This window comes from Prenolepis imparis, unplaced genomic scaffold, assembly GCF_030444845.1.
Source record: "Prenolepis imparis isolate NDT839.2.m4 unplaced genomic scaffold, iyPreImpa1.0 SCAF_1, whole genome shotgun sequence".
Lineage (NCBI taxonomy): Eukaryota > Metazoa > Arthropoda > Insecta > Hymenoptera > Formicidae > Prenolepis > Prenolepis imparis.
In genome coordinates this window covers 3,616,451-3,643,395 of record NW_028141159.1, presented here as the reverse complement: position 1 = coordinate 3,643,395, position 26,945 = coordinate 3,616,451, and the positions used below count along the sequence as shown (strand labels likewise).

Below are 26,945 nucleotides of genomic sequence, written 5' to 3'. Positions count from 1 at the left end.
TTTCAGTAAGAGTCACATTGCTGTAATCTCTTTACGGAATTACGACCCTTATGGAAAATTTCGAAGGACTTGGCCGACGAACAGAAACTCGTTAAATTAATTTGCCGCAAAAGCGATATCGTCACCGATGCAATTATAAAATTATGTAGCTCGCAGAAAATGATTAGTGTGCATCTTACTGTTCAACTAATATTTTATTTGATTAAATATATAATATATATTCTCCTCGTAATAACGATTCAATCACTAATTATTACAATTGAATTTGATTTCAGAGCCAACAACAGAGACGAGGCGAACAGCTGAAAACTCGCCAGGTAAATTTTTATATACATATCTTCAATTTTTTTCACTATTTAGAATAAATTTTATTAGAAAAAAAGAAGTTAAAATATTTTCAACTTTTCAAAGCTAAAAATAAAAGAACAAAGATTCGGCAATATCGTCCCTACATATGTCAATCATAAAAGTAGAAATACGAACAAATTTTCGACACATTTCGTACCAGTCGTCAAAATCGATGTCTGATTAAATTGACATAACATTGTTTGCCGTTGCTTTGCTGTACCCCATCATATGATTGTATGTGTACAGCAAACGTCGGCGGAGACAGTCGCCAAAGTTCAAAGTAATTTCGGGACACGCGGCAAAACGTTTAGCACAGATTCCTTAGCGTCCATTGACGATCCCGGAAACACGTCCGTGGCATTGTTTGAGTTTCGATTTGAATGCGGTCCAATATGTACCGCGTGGTACATAGTCGTCTATATTAGCTTCTCATTTGCCTGCTACACGCGATGTTGCTGACGATACTGCGAGAGAGAGAGAGAGAGAGCGGCCAATTAAATTAACTAATAATATGCATCGTAATCACCTTATATCGCGTGGCATTCGATCAATTACCAATTACATAGCCGAGAACCGATAAATTAACAAGGGTCATTAAGTGTCGAGAATTATCGTATAAAAATGTAATTAATTTTAATGATTGTCATCAAAATAATTATGGTTATTTTTAGACACAAGTTACAATGCAACTGAAATATATATGACGAGAAATAACATGGATATTCGAAATAATTTTTTTATCTCCGAGTACGATCAACTTTTCTTTGAAAATCAAAATTGCTATTTTCTTAAAAAGTTGTCGATGAGATCTTTATTTCGCTCTACATTCGTCAAACTACGCTATAATATAAAAACAGCGTGTTCTCATTTTAAATCTGATTGTGTGGATTTTATTCAGATAAGATTCATTAGATTACGTAGCGATATAAAACTTGAGTTATCGTTTCCGATTTTATTTGCGTAAAATTTTCAGATAAGATGAAAAAACAGGGTAGGGCGTATCCGCGGGGTTAATAGCGATTCGGAAACATATATTACTGTGACTCTCCTCTGGTAGGTACGCATTTTTCGCGGCATCGCGTCGTCTAGTTTCGACTTGAACTCGAGCCAATCCCGCGATCCGCTGTTTTGCCCTCGAGAACGTGGCGAATCACGTCGTAAGGACGATCGTTACGGCGATTCACGATAAAATCCTTATTCCACGGCTCGCCGCCGTTGCCGTTGCCGTCGAGGATGAGAGAAGCAAAACCGCTTTCTTAAATATTATTCGCCCCCGAGCGTTCTATTATTCCACGCGAGACGGGAGTGGCCAGGAATTCGATCTCGCTACACCAGAGGATTTCCGCCGGATACAACATCGGCTCTCTCTCTCTCTCTCTGCGTTTTTTTCGTCCCTTGTTTCTTTTTTTCTTTTTTTTTTTTTTTCTTTCTTTCTTTCTCGGAATGTCCCTATTGACGTGGATCGAATCGGTAGAATTATGTTGTTGCGCCGACGAAACGAGATATTTCGTTTCTCGCCTTCGACGGGTGCTCTAGTGTTTTATGTAAAGACCGAGCAATTTTATTCCACGTCCTCGAGTATGCTCTTCTCTTCTCTCCACCCTTTTCTTTTTCTCCCTTTCTCTTTTCTTTAGGGACCTCTCCTTCCTTCGGTGCCATAAATTTCACCCACGTTACCTTACCCACCTACCCCCTCTTGTGCTTTGCACTGTTACGCGCCCATATATTTCGATATCCTAGAACTCAACCTTGTTCCCGCAACCCATTTCGAAGCACTCCCGCGGTTACTTTGGCTCGCCCATCTTATACGTATATATCCCGAATTCCGATATCGCGACCGCAATGCTGTATAGGTACATTCGGCAACTACATCTTGGTGCGTCACGTAGAATGGATGAGGCTTTCAATTTCATCATTATTTCGGACATTTACAATGGCGCGTGTTTACTTTGTTTATTTAATCAAAACCGAGCTTCGATTTGTAATCTGATGGACTAAAAGTGTGTAAGCTAATTGTAATATGTTAATTATGAAAATTATAAACAAAGGCTATATGGGAGACAGATTTATATTTAATAAATTTGGATAAAAGAGATAGAAGAATATTATTAATATATTTTATATTTATAATTTAATATTAATTATAATATTTAGTATAGACATTGATTATTAGCTTTTTTATTCGTAAACTTATTTTTTGACCAAGGAAAAGGTATGAAGTATGAAATAGATGTCACACTAACGACGATCTATTATAACGTCACAGGCCGATATTATATAAAAACTCGCCATCCATCTACCGAACTTTTTAATACTGCGCTCTTTTTTTTCCTCTCACGTTTTCTTCGTTTTGTTTTTTTGCGTGCATTTGGTGGAACGTCAACAACGACGTGTCGTCCCTCGCTTTTAATTTACTCGACGAGATCGATTTCCCTCATACATCTCTCTCCAAGAAACAATTTTCATTCTATTTGCTTGGCCGCCGTTTAACGGCCGCGTGTTACTAAACCACCGCAATACGGTGGACGCGCCAAGAAACTGTATTTTTCTCGTCTTTGATTTTTCCGAGGGAGTCTATTCTATTTGTACAGTTGCCATCGTATTCCGTACGAATCTCTTTTCCACCTCGCCGGACATTCCGATATCCCAGTACTTAACCTTGTTCTCCAAACCCATTTCGAAGCTTTCTCTCCTAGCTTTACGCTCTTCTTTTGTTTCCTTTCTTTCTTTTTTTTATTTACCACCAAAATTCCAGAGTCAAGTTTCACGTCAATTCATTGGATCAAGCTGTAGTTTTAGAATCTTCGTTATTCGTGACATTTAAAATTCAGCTTGTAAGAGGCCATAGTCTCTTTAATCCTCATTTTTAATAATATATCATCTTTTTTTTTCTTTTGATAATACAAAATTATAATTTTTAAAATTTTAAATTTACGTTTAAGGGTTGATTATTGATAATATACATTCTCATTCATCTATGTTGATCTATCTTTTCGCGTCTCTGTTGCCATATCTTTTAATATATATAAACTTGTAAATAAATTTTCCGCAGATCTCGAAGGGCGTGATCTATTAGGTACTATAAATTCCTTTCTTCCTAATTTGGTTCAATATTCGATTCGGTGATTCTTAGCTTTCTCGCCATTTGTATTCGCCTTTTTTAGCGAAGGAAATCCATTCGACCCGACGATTTCCGTAATCCGTAATCCACTCGATTCTCTCGTTCGTCGGCGTGAAATTTTAATACCAAATCGATCCTCACTGTCGCGGCTTTATCGCCTGCTACGAACGCGCGATATCGATTTCGACCGTTGCGACAATTACGATTGACGTTTCGATACACGATCGAGAAGCGGCCCCGGATCGGATTTCTCACGCCGACGTTGCTGTTGCTTTCAACAACGACTTCACCTACCATAACCCTTCTCATCTCGCAACTTCGACTTCAAGTTTCATCATCGCAATGAAAAGATACATCTTACTTCTTTGCCAGTGGCATAACCAACGAAGCCCGCAAACCTCAAGGGAGACCTAGTGCCGAAAGAGAGGATGCGGCGAAAAAAAAGAAAGCAAAAAAAGAGAAAGAAAAAAAAAGAGAAGGTCGAGAAAAGGAGAAAAATAAATCTGTTTATTATTCTGGAACAAGCCCCATCAGGACAAGAATAATGCAAGAGCGGAGAATGTAAAGGATACAAAGCAGTGAACAGTAAACACCGAAATGATAAAAATCGAAAGAGAAAAAAAAAGGGTAGAAGATAAATATGATACGTCGGTGTAAAAATATTTATTTTATATAAGAATCGTATAAAAGAAGACTCTCTCTCCCTCACTCGAAGAATACCAAGTAGTGGTATACTTAAAACAATGATGAAGCAAAGTCACGCGCGCACATTCGGGAATGCTTAGAAGTAACTTAAATAATTTAAAGAGAAGGAAAGAGAAAATGTGTGGCAAAAAAAAAAAAAAAAGAAAATCGAAACGACAGGGATGAAAAATGAGAGGTAAAATAATCGAGATTGTGTGGTTGCCCGAAATACTGAAAAGAGTCCTTTCGCTTCTTTTGCAGCGGAGAGTGCGCACTATAAACTCGAGTTCTCTCTTACGTCACTTGCATTTGCACTCAAATATTCGTGCAGCGTCATAAATTTTACTCCGCCATCGTGTATATATATATATATATATATATATATATATATATATATATATATATTATATATGTATATATCCCATGTGCTGTTCGCTATTTTGTCATGAATTCCGATATCCTAGAACTTAACCTTGTTCCTGCAATTCATTCCACAGTTCTTTCATTTATTCCGATCCTCGGCTTCCTCGATACTGCACTTGCGCGCGCACGTTGCACTTCTACAAAAGAAATATATCCGACCTGACGTTTACGTCGACGCTCTCTACGTTCTCCCTCTCGTTTTCTCTATATCTCGTTGTAATTCTATAACATATGCCCGTTGCAAAGAATTCTGCGCAAAAATCCGTCTCCCGGCGAACCCGCAGAGAAATGACAAATCCATCCTTAATAAATCCGTAATTCTATATAATTATTTTATATAAATTATTCCAACTCTCAAGCTATAATAAAGCTTAAGTCTAATAAATAAGTCGAGTGACATAAATGTATATAAAGGAGGGAATATACAGTAGATGTTGAAAATATTTTCTAAAATAAGAAAGTATAAAAACATCTCTCTTAATATAATTAAGTATAAAATTGATTTTTAGACTACAGTGGATTTTTCTAATACCGTGCAAAATTCAATAATCAATGCGCAGATTAAAAATATGATTTTTTTATTTTTATATATACTGGCATATAAATTAACGTACACTTCTCACCGACACTGGAAAATTGTCACCTTATCTATTATAAATTATTTGCATTAAGCAAATGTCAGAGAAAACTGGAAAATTCAGCATATCCAGCGCCGGTTATTGACAGATTTGCCAATAATGTTCTTGTGCGCGCGATCCTAAGTAATATTAATAGGTGACAAAATAGTTATAATATAAAAGATCTACTCTATCGAAAAGAATCGCTATAATCGATCACCGCAACAGCACCCACAAATAGTTAATGAACTGTATCGAGTGATGGACTCTATCTGGTATTTACCGATTAAAGCGTGTCAAAATCGCGAAATATCACTCTTCGATACGCGTCGTTACAGCTGTCGGATCCGCTTCAATCAAATCTTCGGCAAGCTTCAGCCAACGTTGAATTCTTGACAGCGTGGCTGAACTAAACTTTCGGAAAAGTCGAAACACGAGTGCTGTCGTTGCACATGGAGCGATTTTTCTTCCTACTGTGTGTTCTCTATCTCTCTCCTCCTCTTCTACCTGACTCCACCCTTATCGCGGGAGCTCGTTCCGTTTGTGCCATAAATCCTATCTGGTTGCGAACACACTATCCTGTTGCTCTTGCCTGTTCAAAATCCGCTATGAACATCCCGCGGTATCCTCGAACTTAACCTTATTTCTGTCTGTCTCTCGTTTATTTTGGCTTAACTTTCCGGACACGCCGAATCCCATGACATCCCGTTCCCCGGGGAGAGAGTAACCTGTTTGTAGGTCTTCGATACATACATACGCGCGGGTCATCGAGGCGACTCGATCGTTTTACGACCGCTGCAGAAATTATTGAAAAACGATCCAGTTTCTCCATCTCTCTCGCCGCTTAATGAATAATGTAAGGAAACGAATTTCTTTAGTGGCGATATGCCGAGCAAATAATACAGCAAATCCTTAGATGCGTTTCCGGCGAAATCTGTTTGACGAAAAATTAATGTGTAAGCGATACTCGCGAACGAAATAAATTTAAGGCAGAATAAAAAGCGATTATAGGATACAACTGAAAATGACGACGTGATGAGAGTTGCCTTGTACCTTCTAAACATTCTAGCACAGAACGTCGCTATGCAACAGAGACAGGAAAGATACAATTCTCTTTACTAGAGGCGTCGAGTGACTTTTAGAGAAAATTGTATGTAGCGACAAATTGAAGGCAAGAGAGAAATTAAGTGTAATATAGATTTTACAAGATTTCGAGAATTGTGCTGCTGCGAGCGAGAAAATTGACAAAATAATAGGGCCGTCGCGTCGTCTATCCGCGCGAGAACAACGGAATAATCCGGGGTCCGACTTTGGCCAGTTGTTGCGGATATGCCATCGCAAACCGCATCCCATCGTATCACGGAGTTCACCGCCGTGCACCGCCGCCACGTCACTGCGGGTACAAACTATTGGATTACAACAGGCGACGTTCTCGACGTGTGCGCGGACGTCAGCCCGGATATATGTATTCTCCTCCCCGCCGAAAAGGGCCCGCGCTAAGGAAGTTACCGTGTTGCGTAAGCCGCGTGCAATTCCCGTCCCGTACGTGTCCCGACGTTCCGGAACACAGACTGCCAGCCGGTGTTCCTGTAATCAACGATGATGCTTTCCCCCGCTTATCTCTCCCTGCGAGATTCTCTCCGTTGAGACGACTTTCTGTGATCTCGGATAAAGGACCGCTAGAGAGAGAGAGAGAGAGAGAGAGTAAGAGACCATCCCTCCGGGTGATTTTGCGAGGAGGGATTACCGTGGCATTAGTAGCTAAGTGTTTCGTTAAAGAGAGGGATAAATTCGAGTCCTCCTCGTGTCGAATTATTCATGCAGGTTCTGCGGCGAATGCGGTGGTGATTTAAAAAACACTGCAGCGTCGCGTGGTTTTCCAAGGACCAAGATCTCCATTAATGTGTCACATTCAGAGGTCCGTATATACGCGGCCGAATATATATCATTCGCGGCTCGTATACTGTATTAAAAATAAAAGACTGGTCTGATGATGATATTTACTACGATATATACAGGAAATGTAAACTTTTGCTTTAAATTTAACGCGCGTTTAAAAATATTCGTCGGAAAAGAGAAGATAAAAAATCGGTCATTTCGTTATCGATGATTCTTAAAACAGAGAAAGCACACACACACATTTCTTCGTCGCAGAAACGCGGTTCTCTTCGTAAATGAAATTTTCCCTCTCCACATTGAAGGGGTGAGAGGAAGAAACTCACCTTATTACTGTTTATCGGTACTTTCCGCGCTGCATCCCGGAGAGTTCGAGCTTTATCTTAATAGAAAAGTCCAATATCCACGATTATCTTAATAAGCCAGACCGCGTCAGCGAGAGTCATCGGCTGCGCGCAGCCGACCCCGCGCGACGTGTATCCGCCTCGAAATTGCGTAACCTCGTTTTCCCGCGTTCAGGCAAGAGAGACAGGCAGGCTCGAAACTTTCCTGTTTATCCCCGGCACACGGCGAATCTACGTCGGCGAGCTCCTTTCCCGTGGGAGATCGCGCCGCACGGGTATACGTGTATATATATCGTCCGGACCGATACATATATACCGTATTGGAAAGAGAGAGAGAGAAAGAGAGAGACCGTATTCTCGTCTGCAGTAATCCAATCTCGCGCTTTTCGAAAGGTACGCGTTTTTTTTCTTGCCCTTCCGCGATCATTATCTCCAATTTTCTCGCTTCGATTCGGTGTTTCCCGGAGCGCGCGAACCAGTCCCTGATATCGGCATCGAGAACTGCACAATAATGTAACAGTGTAATAATGGAGGTCACCCGGGCGAGGTGGTGCACCCGACCGAGAGGACCGTATTGCATTCGAGAGAGCAATACGCCGCGCCGCCCTTTTATATATACACTCTCTCGGACCCGGGGTATTCTCGAACTTGCGCGCGGCGAGAGAGACCTGGTGTTCTCGTTTCCCCGCGTCGAATCTCGCTCGTTTATTCCGGTTTGACTTCGCTATATAACAGAACAACGCGACCGCTCCGGGGAATTGCAGATCGCGGGACCCTCAAAGTCCGTTCATCTCGCTAACCCAATAATGTACTCTGGCTTTACAAAGGATAGCTCGGCGAGCTCGCGCAACCTCGATCTGGTAATTAATTCTTTCAACCGGAAATTGTCGCGAGTCCGTATATATGTCACACGTAAGAAATCTTTCTTGTAGAAGCGATTTTTGAACGTATATATACTTAGATCTGTTGAGGATTGACTCATCGCAATGGATTTGCAGTAATTTTGAATTTTCAATCTCTCTAGGTTGCATAAATATAAACTCTTACATATTTTGATTGAAAATTTAGCCTTAATTATTTTCTATTCGCGAGAATAAATGATGTAGCGTATAGGAGCAATAATTGTCAGAATAATTATGACAGTGAAATGAAAATAATGCTGGAATATTGTTCAGTTATCAAACTACTATATGTATATCTGTGGTCAAGCATGATGACAGCGCATTTAACCGTCGTCATAAAATTGTGATAAAATCATGGATTATTAATTTATTGGAAATATTGCGATATCATATTTAATTCGACGTCACAATCGCTCTGATTTCTCTATATTAAGAAAAATACATTTCGGTCAGTTTTGCATCGATTCGATCGCAATTTGTTTAATTTACTTAATTAATATACATATATTGAATATATATATAAAATTATCGTATGGATCGATCAAATCAAGAATATATATTTCGCAATCTTCGTAAATCTGGTTTCTAAATTTCAGAGGAAATATATTGGTTGTACGGGAAAAAATCGACTCTTTCACTCTATTAATTTTCTATTTCCCCGCTGGAAATATAATCTTTCATACGGAAATTCGATAAACGAAGCCCTCTCTCATTCACATATATGGCGGTATTCTTACTATGCCGTGGGAGTGGGCGGAAATAAAGAATACACCGCTCGTGTAAATTTTTCATGCTATCCGTTCATTGATACGTGATCCTTTTATGAAGCGCCGAATCGACATCGCGAGCCGACCGTGCTCGCGGATCGAGCGGGGCGCTTAACGAAGGTTTTTAGAAACGGAATCCAATAAGAGTTTTACTCTCGCGTCGGCTACGAGGCGCGCGTAATTTGCTCGATTTACGAACGTATCAAGCGTGGAAAATCAAAATTGCAGCTCGTGGTGGGAATGAAAAGCTCTCAAGGAACCGATCGTAGAAATAATCCGCGCTTCATGTCGCAAATTCAGAGAGTCCGGACAAAATTTATTGAAACACGACATTTCCGATACATAGATCGTAACCCGAAATTTGACAATACATTTTATTGTATCGGACACTTCTTTCCGCTCTATTTATATTTGGATATTCCAGCAAAAAATATTTGTCTCTAAATTTTTGACAAGCCATATCTGTATCTCTTCTGTAGTTTGTGTTAATTATATTTCCGTAATTATTATTTTATATAAAATCAACACAGTTCCTGCAAAAAAATTTAAAAATAAAGCCTTGGAAATTTTTATGAAATATATGAATAATGTGTATTTTTTATTTTAATAATATAACTAATGTAATAATTTTCAAGCCCTTTTTCTTCAAAACTCTACCAAGAATTTAGAGATTAATTAACAGATGAATTAATAGATGCTGTGTCTGCTAATGTCCGAAGCTAGATTTCGCCAGACATAAAAGCGACAGTAAAACTCGTGATACCTAATGGACTTTTTGATTTAATGACCCCATCAATCGCAAACGAATCGGAAAGAGCGATGCTCGGTCGTGCCCAATTCCGGTCTGGTTCCTACCGGAAGTAAGCACCACTAAGCGCCGTTCTCCAAAAATGATGTGTCTAGGTATTACGATCCGGGCATTATAGATAAACGACAAAATCGAAAAATACGGTGTATCGATAGTGTCGAATGAAATAATTGCTTTTCATTTCGGTTTTTTGAATCGAATACAGGTCACTTTAAAATATGTGCATTAGCTATTAATTAAATTTGTATATTAATTGTATACATTATTTGTATGTATGGAATCATAGTAAAATTTGTCAACAAATGTATACGATAATAAATATTAAAACAATTATACAGATTATATCGATCGTTTAAATTAAAATAATGAGAGAAATAAAAATCGATTAAATCGATTTATGATATACAGGGTGTCCCAAGGTCATCGCACCACCTACTAATGGCAGGTTCTTGAGATCATTTGAAGATGATTTTTTTCTCAACAAAAAATATCGAGAGAGATCATTATTTTTTGCAAGTTTTTACTTTTTACCATCATACATCTTTATAACTAAAAATCTTAAATTAAAATTCTATTAAACTCTACCTAAAATTAACTGAAGAACTGAAGACGAGATATAACTCCATCAAGTTTGCATAGTTTGCAAAAAGCCCTTCTTTTTGAATCGCATATAACTCAGAAATTATTGATGCCTCGACATTTTTGCAGAGGAAAAAATCGTCTTCGAATGATCTCAAGACTTAGCAAGTGGTGCGATGACCCTTGGGCACTCTGTATATTTTTAAATTAAAACAATCCTCGTCGCGAGGCTCTTCGAAGGGAAAAAGAGCTGGTTCTCTATAATACAGTAGAATACGATATTTTTCGATTCGCGGACCGTTCGAAAACCTCAACCATCCGAGCTATCATCTGCGACCGATAGAACCGAACGCTCGCGGGGATCAAAAGTAAAACTCATTTGTGTCGCTACACAGGCGAATGACGTTATATATATCTCTAATGTATTGCAGCAGACGGTAGTAACGCAATAATGAACGTACTCCGGAATTTCCTGGAGACCGCTTCTCTCCCCATCCTCCTCCCCCTCCAGTTCGCATCGTAAATTTCGTCGCACTTTGTGCTGCGCTCTGCAATTTTACCGCGGATTCCAATATCTACGACTAAACCTCGTTCTCGTAACCCACGCCGAATCTCCCTCGTTTATTTCAGTTTAACTTACTGCAACCCCTCTCTCTCTTATTCCCGCTCTTCTCTCTTCTTTCTCTCTCTCCTTCACCCTCTTGCGCACCCTGTACTATGCACTCTCCGTAGCCGTTTCCTCAGGGACCGTCGTCCATCTATGAACCCCTTCAAAGACTTGCGGTAATTTAGTCGCATCTTTTCGAATCACAAAGGCCACCCGGTGAAAAATATTTAAATTCTAATTCGCGTCCCTCTTATGCACTCTCTCGTGAGCACGCCCTCGCTTTAACGTGTAATAAAGCCGCGCCTAGTAACCCACGGGAAATACATTTACATATAGAGAAGAAGGTCAACGAGACCTACTTCCTCCCATAAGGGCGGAGTCCTCGTCCTCGCTATTTCGCGAATACTAAACGTGGCTTTGTCTCGTGTTGCATCTAGAGTATTTGTTATTTTTTATGCACTCTTTGTCTTACTCTTTTTTTTTTTTCTTTTTTTTTGTAGAGGAAACGCATTAACCTGCACTCTTTCTCCATCTCGCTTTTCTTATCTACCTCTATCTGCCATTTTAAAAAGGGTGGAAGCTACTTTCGGTATCCAACGCACAACATGCATATGTATGCATATTTATGCTATTGTAAACTCTTGGCTATTAAATTCCTGAGGGAATATAAACCTGATATAATTCAAGTAAACAAACAATCTTATTTAAACGTGCACTTGAGCTACGCACATAAAGTGATGGTATAAATATTTTATATCTAAATTATGCATGAAAACGCCCCGTTCTATTCCTTCCTCCTGCTCTCGCGAGATGTTACGATGTGCATTGCGTTTATTTATCGGGTCTGCGTGCTCGCTCGGGAGAGCTTTCCGTACCGAGAAACATAATTTGGCAATGTTATCCACCGTGTTTCCTTACATAAGTACGGCGAACGCGCTCCTCCTGTTTAGCAGACGAGGGAATTGTGTTTCTTCTCCGTTTCAATCCGTCTAATCTGAACGCATTAGTCGTGCAACAGCTACTTAGATTCGGGGCGCAGGCCCGAAGGTACGCTCGAGGGAATTCCATCCCCCGGATCTCCAGATGAAAGGTCCGCAATCCGATTTGTTTCTCGCTGCATCCGATAGAAGAAGCATGTTCATTCGGCTGCCAATTGCGACAATTTTCGTTCTGATTTCGCGACGCGAACATCAGATTGGCGGAAATTTTCGGACGTCGTCATATCGTTAAGATACTCCATTCGCGTCACAAAGACTTACTTAGGGCCAGTTTCGCCAACGTCGATTAACTTCAACCTCTGATTAAATTATATCTTTGTCTCTTTTCAGATACGTTCTTTAAAAGAGACAAAGATATAATTTAATCGGCCGATTGAGTTAATCGGAGATAGTGAAACTGGCCCTTAGACGGCCATGCCTTCTAGTAAGAGTCATCCGACTCGGCTGTCAAGGGATAAATCGAGCCTTAGCATTCTACAGCCACCATCTACTCACGGTTAACGCGATACATTTGTCTTTATCTTCGGTCGTTATCTCGGTTGCGAACGTATCTCCCGCAAACTGTTCCCACGTGAGTAAGTAGCTCGTTATATGCGCGAATTGTGCTGTTATCATCTTTCGTCTTTTTTTTTCGTGGAAAAATAATAAAAGGGATCTTCAAAATTGCACAAAATTATGTATCGGTCTCTACAAAGCACTTTTTTTAATTTGATTGTGAAAAAGATGTTCAGTATCTTAGTAAATTTGCATTATATATTTTACAATATATAAAAATATATTTTATACCAAGATACGGAATTAAAATTTTTGTTTCGAACAAATAAAAATAGCCCCATGAAAGAATAAAATAAAACCTTTTTGCCAATCAAAATATGTACGATACAACTTCAATTATACGACATAAACCGCGGGTATCCTCAAGGGTCAGTAAGTAATCAGTATACGCAGTTACGAATTAATAAAAGATTACTCTCGCAGGAGCCAGCTGGTTTTGTTGTTAGATTACATTCGCGGAAGTACTTTTCCACGTTTGCGAGCGGTATAATGAGAGAGGGATCACGTACGAATATATGGAGCTGCATCATTTATAAACTTATCCTCGGCACTCAATAACACTCCGCGATTTATTTTGCACGATTTTTCGTCGCGCAAACAGGCTGACAGAACGTATGTATACATATACCTCGCGCGGACATAAACGCGACGCGCATGAAAATATGCAATAACGTTGCGCATCATTATTGCGGCGCTTCTCGGGTATCAACACACGCTCGATATCTACACAGCTGCTAACGAGACTCCGGAGTCGCGATCCAATTTCGACTCGCGATTCAAAATAGCACATCCTCCCGTACGTTGGCGTAATACGTCGTCCTAGGAACTCTCTCTCTCTCTCTCTTTCTCTGGCGGAGGACCAGAAACGGATATATAAGAACTCGTTACGCATTCCATACCATGGGACACTTTTCAGTATCGCGAAATCAAACCTTATTCTTCCTAACTCACGTCGTCCTCGTTTATTTCAACTTACGCCATTACCTCAGTCACTTCTCTCTCCTCCTTCTTTTACCGCAGCTGTTTCATCCTGAACTGTTATATTTGCTCCTCGCACGTTCAAACATCACCAAGTTGCCTCTCTACCCGCTTTAATCTGCAAAGTTTCCCGGAATAGAACATGTTCGGCGCGATTCTCGAAGCTGAAAGAACTACGAGAGAGATATATATATAGGATGCTGTTGATATATAGTATTTTTCCCTTAAAAGCGGTAAATCAGTCTGTTGCAGCGTCGTAATATACGATTAAGTAAGTTAAACGTTACACCAAGTGCAACGCTTGCTCGCTGATGTCATCAGGTATTAGGTATATTTAGCACAGTGAAGTGTATGACTCAGAATTCTGAATTGCATTTCAGCGTCAGCGCAAAAGTGTTGAGATGATAATTCGCGACTAATAGACAAATATCGTCAAGAAAGACGGACAAAAACACGTTGCGACGAAAGTCACGATATTGTCAAATACGAAAAGTTGTCTTGAAATTTTCTCTTTCTCTTTTTCTCTTCTCGTACATTTGCGTCAACATATTTTATCGCGACTGGAATTAATTAGCTCAACCGGTCTCGATCGATCCGACAAGCGTGTGACAAGTGAGAAGAAAGCGAGATCAACCGCCCGAAAGAGTTTCCCGCGAATTCCACCCTCGTACTCGCGTTCCCGACGAGCCACCCTCTCTCGCCGGCGTTTGCCCCGGGAATGTATACGCCCGTTGGTCCTTCAGAACCTGCCTGCGGTAGTCACTTCTCGTCCGCGCCCCGTTAGGGCCGAAGTCTGCCGTTGACGGAGCAGATACTCTAGCTAGCGTGCAGCTCTATCTCTCGAGCTCTCGCAGCGGAGAGCCTGGATATCTACCCTCTTTGGATGCTGCCTCGCTCTTTATCTTCCTCTCTCTCTCTCTCTCTCTCTCTCTCTCTCTCTCTCTATCTTTTGCTGTTTCCCCTAGCAACAAACCGTTCCCCGTCGACCCTCCGACACTTAGCGTTACCAACTTTTCAAAACACTACAGTCTAGCACGGAGAGAATTATAGCATTTCGGAATTTGTTTGTAGAGGGTGGTATATAAAGAGTGATTATAGAGCATGAAAATATGTATAGAAAAACTGGAAAAGAATTTTTGGAAAGTATCTGCGCGTAAAGTATGCGATTAGAGAATATAATAACTGAGGAATGTTTTACGAACTTTGATACTTCTGTTATCATATTATATACTTTCTGACAAGTATGTATTGTTATTTAAATTATTAATTTTGCCGCATACACACCTATGTAGCTTTTCACGACGCGACATAAACGCTTTAAAGTGATTTAGAAATCCGGACGGAAGCGATTTTGAGAAATCGGTGTATTCGATCGCAAAGCGATAAATTTGAGACATTAAATACCATAATTTACGAGAAATTGCAGAGCGCACATGACAAAATGATAGCAAAAATACTATAATTATAGTGCAGTTGGTAACACTGTCCCCGCCCATTCTCTCCTCAGACATGTGCACAAGTTTGCGGCGGTGTGTCCGATCGTTATTGCGGAAGTAGCCCCCGTCGTCGTCGTCGTCTCTGCTGCGATAGATCCCCGAAGAGAAAAACGCGCGGGACGGAAGTCGCGAAAAAGCTGCGAAGTGCAGTCGACACTCTCGACGCTCCCTTCTCTCGCGAACATCGGCCTCTCTTCTGTCGTCATTCGACGACAAAAGAGAGACCGATGCTGTGTGTGCGGTAATACTTCGACTTTTCAAGAGATCAGAAAAAGATTCAATTAGGGGGAGGCGGCAAAGTTTCCCCGACAGTATCCGAAATTTTGTCGAACAGCTTTCGTTGCCGAATGTAAACTTCAAAACTCGATCTTTAACTTGAATGACGAGTTTGCATATGCTGATGTGGAAAATTGAATTTTATTGCTATGTACTTTTCCCATATTCTCGCGTTCATCGTAGCAATGTTGTTGATACACAGCTGACATATAGTAAATTATATGTATACAACATAAATGTATAAATAAGAAGTGCTATTAGATATTTCGCGTTTAGCTTTCGTAATATAAGTGTTGTGCTATTTTTATTATAGAAAAATGTGGCATTTGGAAGATTAATAATTATTTTGCCGTTAAATACAGAGATATAAATAGAGGACATAAAATTTAAAGTTGAAACTGTGCCGTTCACGAGACTCGGATATCTTGAGCTCTAAATGTATAATATTACTTTGCTATTTTATCACGTGTTATATTTTCGAGAAAATAAAATATTAACGCTGCGATTTGTCGGAGATATAATTGAATGATGCGCACATGTGGATTTATATTATTAGCACGTTCGATTGTATGTCAAGCCGAGTAATCAAATCGAAAGCGATTATAAAATAATAATTCTGAATTGCAATAGCTTTTTTAAAAAAATGGAATATACCGCAAATATTCGAGTCGATATACTCAAGAGGATCGAGATATCTTACATCGACGATTACCTGATTATAGCTTATATTTAAAACTGTGGGGAAAGATAGAGAAAGAACGTCGAAAGTAGACTGAGAGACGTCTGGCAATACGGATTAATTGAAGGATGAGGGATTAGTGATCTATGAACCATTAAATTGTCTGATCGGTACTTTAACGGAGTCAGTGAAGAACGTGACAAACGAGCGTCGATGTCACGAGCAGTAGGATTAATTCATAGCGATTTGTGATTTACAGGTGAGATACCGAGACTGCGAAAAAATTGATATGTCAGGAAAACGACAAATCTTAACAGAATTGTATTGTTTTATTAATATGAATTCTATTATATATATTAGAGTACACATTCTTTTTTTTACAGTTATATGCCGCGTTAATTATGCTGGCAAAAATATATCTTTACAATATAATTTTTGTCGGTGAAAACCCTCGTATTTTTGGCCAATTCAGTCACTTCATTCGATTCCTCAATTAACCGATTCATTTGTTTTCGACTGTCCGCAATCCGGATCGCCCGTTCGTTGGGTCGAACATCTCGAGAAATCACCGGAACAGTTCGAGCACGCTATGAATATAGAGTAAATAGTTCCGTACAGTTATTATTACATGCGTTATTAGAATCGCAGTGCCGCAGGAATATTGAAACGGCGCGCATAGGAGATATTTGTAAATGGGGAGTTAAAGCGATCGTGCGGTTGAAATCACCGGAGTAATTCCACCATCGGGGCGGATCCCTGTTGGAAATATTTTCGCGTTGATTACAGATTCGCGCGTGTATTTTTACGATATGATAGCATAATTACAGAAAGTGTGCGCAGAGGCGAAAATTTAATTTGGCGATTAATAAAAATCGCCACTTTGATTTTTTAATCCTTATCCGCCGCTTATCGATTAATGCTAATTCTCGAGCGTGCCTCGATCATGATTGTCCGAAAAAAATCAAATCGAAAATAGTACAAATCAGGATGTTAAATTTTTAATCTTGCCTTTCTATAGGCTTTTTGCGGCTTATCGACTCTAATCAATGCTAAGCATGCACGCGTAAACAATAATTACCATAAGCTACCGCAATTTTTCGCCAACGAAGATTTACATTCTCCCATTTTCGTTCTCTCGTTGGCGAGTCTCGGCAAAGCTCTCTAGTTTTCGTCTTTTTTTTTCTCCCCCTTAAAGCCGGCATGAAGTTCGCGAAACAAAATGCGATCGAGACGGCTTTCCGAGACGTTTCTGTCGGAAATTTCGATCGACGGGGCGTGTTTAAGCGGCGGACAAAGCGCTTTCAGAAAATAAGTCGCGAGTTTTTCTCGCTCGGCGGGTTGGAAGTTTAAGTGGTCGAGCGCGAAAGTATATATAGAGAGAGAGAAAGATCCACTCGCGCGTCGAAGAATGAGAGAAAGGGAGTAATGCGGCACGAATGGGCTTTGACTTTCTATATTTGCGGAGAGACCGGTCCCAAAAGGGGGGAGGGGAGGGTGTTCGCGCGTGGAAACCTTTCATTAATTTCACAAAGACCGCCACTTGACCCCTTAACCGTTGCCGGCTATTCTTACGCCTTTTTTTTTTTTTTTTTTCGAGCGCACCCTGGCAGAGGAATCGGATAAAGCGTAATCGCGAAGAGGCAACGGGCGGCTTATGCACGACTCATTAAACTCGAGCCGGACGAAACTCTGTGCTTTCTCACCGCACATTCAGCGTCGAAAGTGTGGCTATATACGCGCATTCGACAAATATAACTCAGAATCAGATGGTCGCATTAGCACTAAATACGGACGGAAATGGCGTATTTTTTTCGCCGAACATTTAGCACGAAATATGATTTCGTGTTTCAGCCTCTAATCTTGATATTAAGATTTTTAATTCTTATTTATATGTGTGCGTGACTTTTGATTTTTTAATCTTGCGTCGATGCAAGCTTCCATTGCTTTATTCCATTTATGTAATATAATGTACTGTATATGTGTAAAGCCGTGATAAATTTAGCAAAAGTCGGATCTACGGCGTGGAAAACGAGACGACGCGGATCAAAATTGCAAATCGACATATTTAAATCGCCCCACATTCGCGCGCGCACATTCTAATTTCCGGTCGAAAATAGTGGCCTCCTTATTTACATGTGCTTACAGTATCAGTTTCCATTCGCGGCACGAATCACCGATCTCGCCTAACCGAATTCGCCAAATTCTCAATCGAAAGTCAATAATTGCACAGTTGGATTTGAACTTGTGTAATTCGACTGTGATCAGGGGGAACATCGGTTAATCTCGACCGGGTACACAAACCGAGACGCTTTTGTACAACATTTTCGCTTTATCTTCGTGCCGCCACACACCGTGGAATTCTCTCGTAGCTCTCTTCCCATCGCGAGCTGCCATTAATGTAAATATTATTTCAGCGCGCGTTTTAGTTAACCGCGCTTAGATATCCGTCTCTATTTCGACACGTTCCCTTAAATTTCATTTATTTTTCCATCGGTTTATCTATCTTCCATGCTCGATTAATAATATTTGCTCGATTGATTTACCGCATCGTTCGATTAATAATGTTTGCTCGATTATTGTACGTCGCGAAATTTTCTCTTCATCGATTGCTAATTCGATTCGATTGGTGAAAAATTTAATTCTTACATCGAGATCCCGATAGATGAAAAGATTTTCACACTGAGGAGAAGAATAAATTCATAGTTAGATCTCTTCGTTTATATTTTTTCTTTATGCTTTTTAAATCGCATATTAATCAATTATATCTTGATATATTAGAGAAAGAGAGAGAAAGAGAGAGGAGAAATGTGTGCTTAAAATTTAATATTATTCGAAAAATTTTTCCACTCTGTAATACACGTCAAGAATACTCCGTTATAAAATGGAGCACAAATTTCCCTCGCTACATAATGAGGGAAAAGTGATGAAAGATTAATGCTCTGTCGATTTAATGTGACACAAAAGATTCTCTAAGATGAATAATTGGTTATCGTTAATTCCATTACGCCCTATATTGTTAGTTTAGAGCGCGCAGAATAAAGAACAGATGATCCTTTAGATTACAAAACGAATCAATTTGTATATTAGACATTAAATGTTATATTTTTTAATTTTTGATAAATAAAAATATTTATCACTTGAATTTTGTCTACGTAAAGATGACGTAATTCTGAAATTATCATCATAGTTTTTGCTTGCGTGATCAGTAAATAACTTATATCGATCGTACCGGTAGTGTGAAAAATCGAAGTATCAATTATTATACAATTTCTTTCGCCGCGAAGATTACAATCCGCAGTAATGGCTAAAAGGAACAGATTACAAGGCTCGTTACTTTCCGCAATGTCGATAAATTTTTAAAGGCTTTTGCAGCTAAATGGAGCTTGAAAATTCTCGCGCGAGCTTTTCTCGCGCTGACGATCTATAATTCATCGTCCGTGATATTCCGACGACGCGTTAAATAATAGAAAAAACTCCGTCTGTGTCCAAAAAAATAAAAAATAAAAAAAGAACGAAAAAAAAAACAGAATCTCGCGTAAATCCGTTTAATATAGCGCGCGTTTGAGATTACCGAAGCCGAAATACGCACGAAACTAATGGCGGATTTTTTCTGCTCGCGTTAACGCGGACCCGAAACGATTAATAAAGCGCGCAAAGTGCGCGGTGGAGAGCGATCAGTTCGAATCGCCCTCGAAACAATCGCATCGCAAACTCGTTTTATCAACAACTACGCCTCTCTCTCGCGGCGTTTGTTCGCCTCCCGGCCGTAGCCTATATTTTTATCGCCGCTTTTGTGCTCGCGCATTTGCTTACGTTACGGGATTTTTACTCTTCAATAAATCTCGTAAATCAGAAAACGCGAAAAGTTACCTTAACGCCTAAGTGGATTGGACATTTGAAAAATAACGCGAGATAAGAATGAGGCAAGTATATGGGACAAGCATATATAGGGTGATTGAAAGTTACCGAGCGCCTCCTCTCCTTCCTAACTTTGGATAGAAATTTCTAACTTCTAAGATAGAGAGAAGACTAGAAAGTAAAATAGCATTAAATTTATTAAAGTACGACGATATTACATGCACTTGCTCTCCCTACGTGCACTTAGTCTTATACGCTTTAAATCATTGTTACTGTCAAAGAATTGCCGGTCGTGCATCGTAATACATGAAGATTGCCCAATTTTTCAACTAGATTCATCATATCACGTATTAAAAGATACAAGTTCTCTACTTGCACAACGCAGTTCACACAGAATACAGTATTCAAATCGCATTGATGACAATTATGCTCCGGTTTACGTCTGTTTCTCGAGTTTACCAAAGACAATAATGACAGACACGTTCTCGATCCGAAGCATAATAATAAAAATTAAAATCGAATCAAGTCTAATTCGGCTATACATATGTAAATATATATGATGCGATGCAATAATCATGGAAAAGCTGCGGATTCTCGTAACAAGTCTCGAATGCGCACAAAGGAAACATAACTACCGGACTAGACGCCTTGATAAAAGAGTGCGAAATCGATCGGGACGACTCGCCCACGTCATCGTCCTCATCCTCATCCTCGTCTTCGTCCTCGTCTTCGTCGTCGCGCAGCCTCCGGAAACCGGTTGTGAAACGCGAGCTCTCTCGCGTATAAATATCTATAAACACTATATATTTGTGTCCGTACAGAGAGAGAGAGAGAGAGACGCACCTGTCTCCAGGTGAGTGCGTCCACCGTCGCCGCGAATAAATTCGAGAGAAGCGTACACTCAGAGTGGAATAATATTCCGTAATAGAGATGTTGCAATCTTCAGGAAATAATATTTATCGTGTCGTGGTAAAGGGAAAACGAGAGAGAGAGAAAGCTCGTGGGACGGAGTATTTTTACGCGAGATCTGGAGGAACGAGACGCGTTTAACGAAGAGTGGTTACGTTACGTAATCATGAACCCGTCCTCTTGACGTTTTCCTTTTGTTTTCTTTGTCAATATTTTGCGCTTTTAACGTATATACGATTTTATTTAGTGTTTATGATAATTAATAATCTTTCACCTTCGAATTTTTTACTTTCGAATTGAAAAACCGAGAGTAAAAGTATTTTATGCAACATTTACCGTTTTGGTAAATGTATATACGAGCAAATATAAAATGGAAAACACATAATTATTCTAGCTTCGGAATATCGATGTACAAATTCTTCGAGACACACGTATATTTCCCTACTTTCAAATTTATAAATTCATCGAATCCGAGTATATATTTCAATCGTGTATATGTTTCAATTAACATCATTTTATTACGCATATTCTTCTCGATCGTGACTACAATTAATTGCGCAAACACAAGCAGTCATGGTTGAAAGGTAGATGATATATGCATCGCGAAACATGACGAGTCGTACGCGGATTTATTTATGCAGCGATCGAATGCGCCTTTTATGTTTCGACGAGCGAATACAATGCAGATTTATTCTATAAGCTGGCGTTTATACAACGCTTCGTTCGATCGAGAAACGTTTTTTTTCCTCTCCTCGTGAAACGAACAGTCAGAAAAGCCGAAAGAGAAAATTCTATACATACATACATACATATACGATACAGATATGCCGTTAATCCCTTCCCCCTTCATCTGTACCTTCGGCTTTCGCGCCCACCTATCCGGGTGAGAGGGCATAAGACCGCTTAATTGATCGTAATTAGTTGTACCCTCCTGAGATCTCTCCTCAGCCGGCCGGCTGTCTGCAACTTGACTTTCCACTTTGCGTCTCGATCGAGGCTGCTAATTAAAATTAATTCTTAATTTTTATCAAACCCGCTTCTGTCGATCGGATTTTATGGACCGTATATTAATATACACATTTACCTTTCGAATTACACACCATAAATGTCCAATGTAAAATGCTTCGAAATTATAAGAATCTATTTTAATTGATTACGTTGAATTTTTTAAGTGTGAATCAAATGACATAGTTAACGAAAAAAATGTTGTATAAGATTCATCATAAAATTATAAAGGAATCAAAATCTTTTCAAGTAGGTTTGTATCTCCCAACGTTAAATTTTATGTAAAATTTTATCAATTATTCTGATCAAAATAATTAATTGCGAGAAAGGAAAAATTGGGACTCGATCATACGTTATCGCATCGCTTTCACGTTGAGTGCTATAATTTACGTCGCAAAGTGGACGTTAAACGCGCTAATTTGTTGACCATCGTACGCAATTTTATCGTCGAAGAAATTAACTCTTAAGCTCGTTCGCGCTTTACGATGTCTTCTGGGAAGAGCGTCGCTTACGCGCGCATAAAGTGCAATATCGGAGTACATATTGCGAAATGAAATAAGCTGCAAGGTAATTCGAAGCATTCCGAGCAATCGCTACGTCCGGCGTCCCAGGCGCTCATATTTTATGTTGCAACGATGAAATCAGGCTAGCTTAATAACATCCCAGTTGCTTATATCGTTTTGCATAAACAGTCTGCACTAATAAAGTTATTAGTTATATATATACCTATATATAATTTTATACATATTTATATATATATATGTATAATTTTAATTCATTATTAAAACATATATCATTATGTAATATTACAATATTATATTATTAAAAAGTAGCTCTTAGATCACCTTTCTCATTAAATTTTCTCGAAATACCGAACATATTAATGTCAACAAAATTTGTGTAATCTACATTATCAAACTGAAGAGTTAATTTAAGTATCGACACGCCTGCAGTGGCTCGTTATACAAAAACCATTTTGCGCGCCTGGTCGCGCTTAAGGCCGCCAACTAATTGATTATGGTAATCAGTTAATTATTATTAATAAGGATCCATCGAGATCGCGTCAGCGGCCGTCGATGGGCGACCGTCCGCGCCTCTCTTAATCCACCGCGAGAATTTATGAGGGCCCCCGAGCCGAGCCGAGCTGTAGCGCCCGCACCATCGTCGATCCGGCGCGGTCTCTCCTCTTCTCGTAAATTATGGAACGCGGCATCCGATCGAGTGACATCCTCCGTGCCGTGGCGTTGGAGACGGAATTAATTACTTAGAACCGATATCGGCGTCGTTCAACGTTGCCGATGCCCCGCGTTCGCGGTGAATCGCAGTCGTTTCCTCTCTCTCTCTCCCGGCGCACGAATTTCTCGTATTTATTCCTTGCCTTTGAAACTTCTTGTTCAACTACTAAAATCGTAATCTGAAATCGAGCGATCCTTTTGAAAACTTTGTCCTTCCTTCGTGAAAGGCGCCGGCAATATCATATCGCGGAATATATTTCTTGATGGCGACGTGTCGAGCAAATCGCATGGGAACAGTCGGTGTGTAAATAGCGTTTAATCCGCTTATATAATGCTGAAATATAATCAGTACATTTGTATTTTTACGGATCTCCCGGAGAGGAAAATATGCATTGACATAATTTTATAAGCGTTTGAGTCTTTTTTTCGCAAATTTGTTTTAAAAAATCTTTAATTTTATTACATTTTTTTTCCACAATCGCACGTTTTGTACGCTTACATAGGAATCGAAAAACGGTATTTCGAGTTCAATTTTCGATATCATAAAATATATGTAAAAATACATTTTACGCCAATTGTCGCAAAAAAAGTTCATCATCAAAATTTAAACTTTTAAAAATGTTTTTGCTTTTTATTCTTACTGCGACAAATGTGTCATTTGCCAATTTCTTCTCAGAATACGGCCAATAAGCGTGAATCGCTCTTAATGAGGCGTGTTCTCTCTCTCTACGATCGAGAGTGTAAGATGTGTAATTAAGCATGATTAGTTGTCGCGGTTGTTTGAAATCTCCCCCTCTCTCTCTCGTTCTCTCTTTCTCTAGCCCTCGTCCGTCTACCGTTTGTAATCGGATTTTCCGCCTCGTATAGCGCGCATACGACGGGACATCGACACTCTGAATTTTGCGCGTCGCGGCCCAAGAGCAGGCTGGGTATAAAAGCGCGATCTAACTTTCGACGCTGCCGATGCCGTTTATTCATGCGTTTATTTCCCCGACGGCTGCCGAAACTTGCTTTATGAATTATATCGTTTTAAAACGTATTACCACTGAATATCGCGAAAAAGCGATTGATTAAATTCGTTAAAATAAGTGGCTTATTTAAACAAAACGCAGGAACATGATATATGAAGCCCTAAAATGTGAATTTCGAAAATTAAACAAAAAATTCAGACATATTCTGTACGTCAAATAGACGTGCTTATTTAAAGAGATTATTTACAGAAGCAATTCAATTTACAATTGTTTTCTATCAATATTGAATCATTTTAAATTTTATATTTTGGTACACAGGATCTTAATGTTGCGTCCAATAAAATTAGCTACTGTTTAGTGATTATCAATAATAAATTTCGAATAATAATGGAAAAAAAAAAGGAATTAAAATCAATGATTAATTTAATTTTTTCGTATCATTTATTATTTATTATTATCCACTTGATATTACATCCAGTTTTTAATCTTCATCCACCAACGCAAACGCGAAGATGACGCTCGCGTATATTATTTCACGCGTATTGCAACAATGCGCGACGCGATTTTACGTCGAGGACATAGATAAAGGGGTTGGTAGCCGCAATTCGCGAAATGTGCCCCTCCAAATCCCCCGTTTCATCCGTCTCATGCCCGTTCGGTAATCCGATTTTCCACTCGGTATAGGCAGAAAGAGCGCGCGGCATCGCAGTAGTCGAATTTTAAGCGATGCGACAGGCGAAAGGCGAAATTTTCATCCCGTTCTTCTCGGCCGGATACACCCACTTCCATCGCAACGTGTGCATCCGATCGCTCGATTCCCTCTCTCTCTCTCTCTTTCTCTCTCTTTCCCTCTCTTTCCCTCTGTTGCTCTCGAAAACCTCTCGATATGCTAATATCCTTGATGCCCACATTGCGCGTTAGTTGCAGGTTGGATTTTTCCGCGAAAACGTTCACGCCGCTTCGTTAACTCGTTAGAGAGAGCTCCATTGATTTCGTTCATGTGCAAAGGAAAGGACTTCCATTTCCCGCCGGCTGTTTAGATTCCCCTTTCGCGCGTTACTGTTTACGAGTAATTTGATTTTCCTGTCGCGTCCTTTGACCGGTATAATCGAAATTTTCCGTGTGTCGCGAAAAATACGCATATATGGTTTTCGAAAAGATGAAAGTGCGCAAAAGTCTGTCTCTTTATCGCATCAAGATCGGATTATCTTATCGTTCATATGAATTATGCTTCTTTTTTTTCTGAATGACGAATATTGTTTTATATATACGAATGAGAAGAATTTTATTTTAAAGTGGATCATATAATTCAATAATCTTTGAAAATGATAAAGAATTAAGATATAAAATTGCTCGAATTTTTATAAGAATATACAGCATATAGAGATCGATGATGATGGGGTTCGAGTATGCGGAGGACGATAGGTATTCGTATTAATTTCGCGCACTAACGAGGATTATATCCGTCGCGAACGGAATGCGAGGCCTTTCCGATCCGTGCCAGTAATCACGGACAGTTCAGGGCGTAATTCACTTTGATCGCTTTTCGCACCAGTCGTTAAACGGCCGTTAATATTGCTGTAAAGGCCCATATACGGGACCTATATACGTACGCTGTGTTGCGCAATAGTGATTAACCCATATATTAGAAAAGCGCTTCTCGTTTAAACACATTGCTAATTCGCACGATCGCGATAAATAATATCTCTACCTATTTGAAATTGAGAGCTCGCGCGTATATCCACATGATAATATCAATTAATTTGCGAGTTTTACAACCGTATTTCTGTAATATTAATTTTGATATATTATATAAATATATATATAGCACTAGCGGATCCTGACGTCGATAATGGGGGGGAGGGGGTGTTTGCAAAATTATTTTATTTAATATTTTTGGTTTTATGATTAGCTTTTATTCCAGGATCAACGACGTCGATAGCTCTTTAATGTTTGTTTTTCTTTATATTTTTTAAACAAGTTCAGCAAAACTGTTTCTTTTAATTTGCAGGGGGGGGGGTTTAACCCCCCCCCCTCCCCGGATCCGCCAGTGTGTGTATATATATATTATATAGATATAAAGAATTTCTCGCCTAATTATTTTCATGCAACGAAATTATCTCATCATTTCGTCCTATGTCTGACTTAATCTACACTTAACTCCTTGAATGCGTAATGAGTATAATTTCCAGTGTATCTTATACATACATATTGTATATATTATATAGATATAAAGAAGTTCGCCTAATTATTTTCGTGCAACGAAATTATCTCATCATTTCGTCCTATGTCTGACTTAATCTAAACTTAACTCCTTGAATGCGTAATGAGTATAATTTACAGTGTATCTTATACTTTTATATATATATATATTTTATATATATTATATATATTATATATATATTTTATAAATATATTATATATATATATATAAAAGTATAAGATACGCTGGAAATTATACTCATTACGCATTCTAGGAGTTAAGTATAGATTAAGTCAGACATACGACGAAATGATGAGATAATTTCGTTGCATGAAAATAATTAGGCGAAATTCTTTATGCGCGTAATTGAAAATGGAATTGCAATTGATATCTTGGTCGATCGATTGGATATATTTTATTAAAAATAAGTTTTTTCTTTCTATATCCACGGAATTTAGTGTACAAACACTTTCGATATAATATATTATTACGTCATATCGTATTATTGTTTGATACGATAAAAATAGCCTGGATTTCACCAATCTTTGTGTTACTATGCTTATACAATTCTTTAATAAAATTTATTTTTTTTTAACCGGTGTAACTTAAATTTTTACACTCTGATTAAATTGCACACGTCTTTTCATTTGTATTATATTTTTAGCATTTTTTTTAAAATTTGGTGC

General features: G+C 39.1%; 1 protein-coding gene across 1 annotated transcript in view; it reads left to right on the top strand.

Annotated features, from left to right (window-relative positions):
• The window catches only part of LOC145942603 (uncharacterized), a 207,515-nt gene that overhangs the window by 154,112 nt on the left and 26,458 nt on the right, over nt 1-26,945 (top strand). Inside the window, exon 4 of the mRNA XM_083049491.1 lies at nt 276-317. Coding sequence (XP_082905617.1) covers nt 276-317 — 42 coding nt within the window. The remainder of the gene's footprint in view (nt 1-275; nt 318-26,945) is intronic.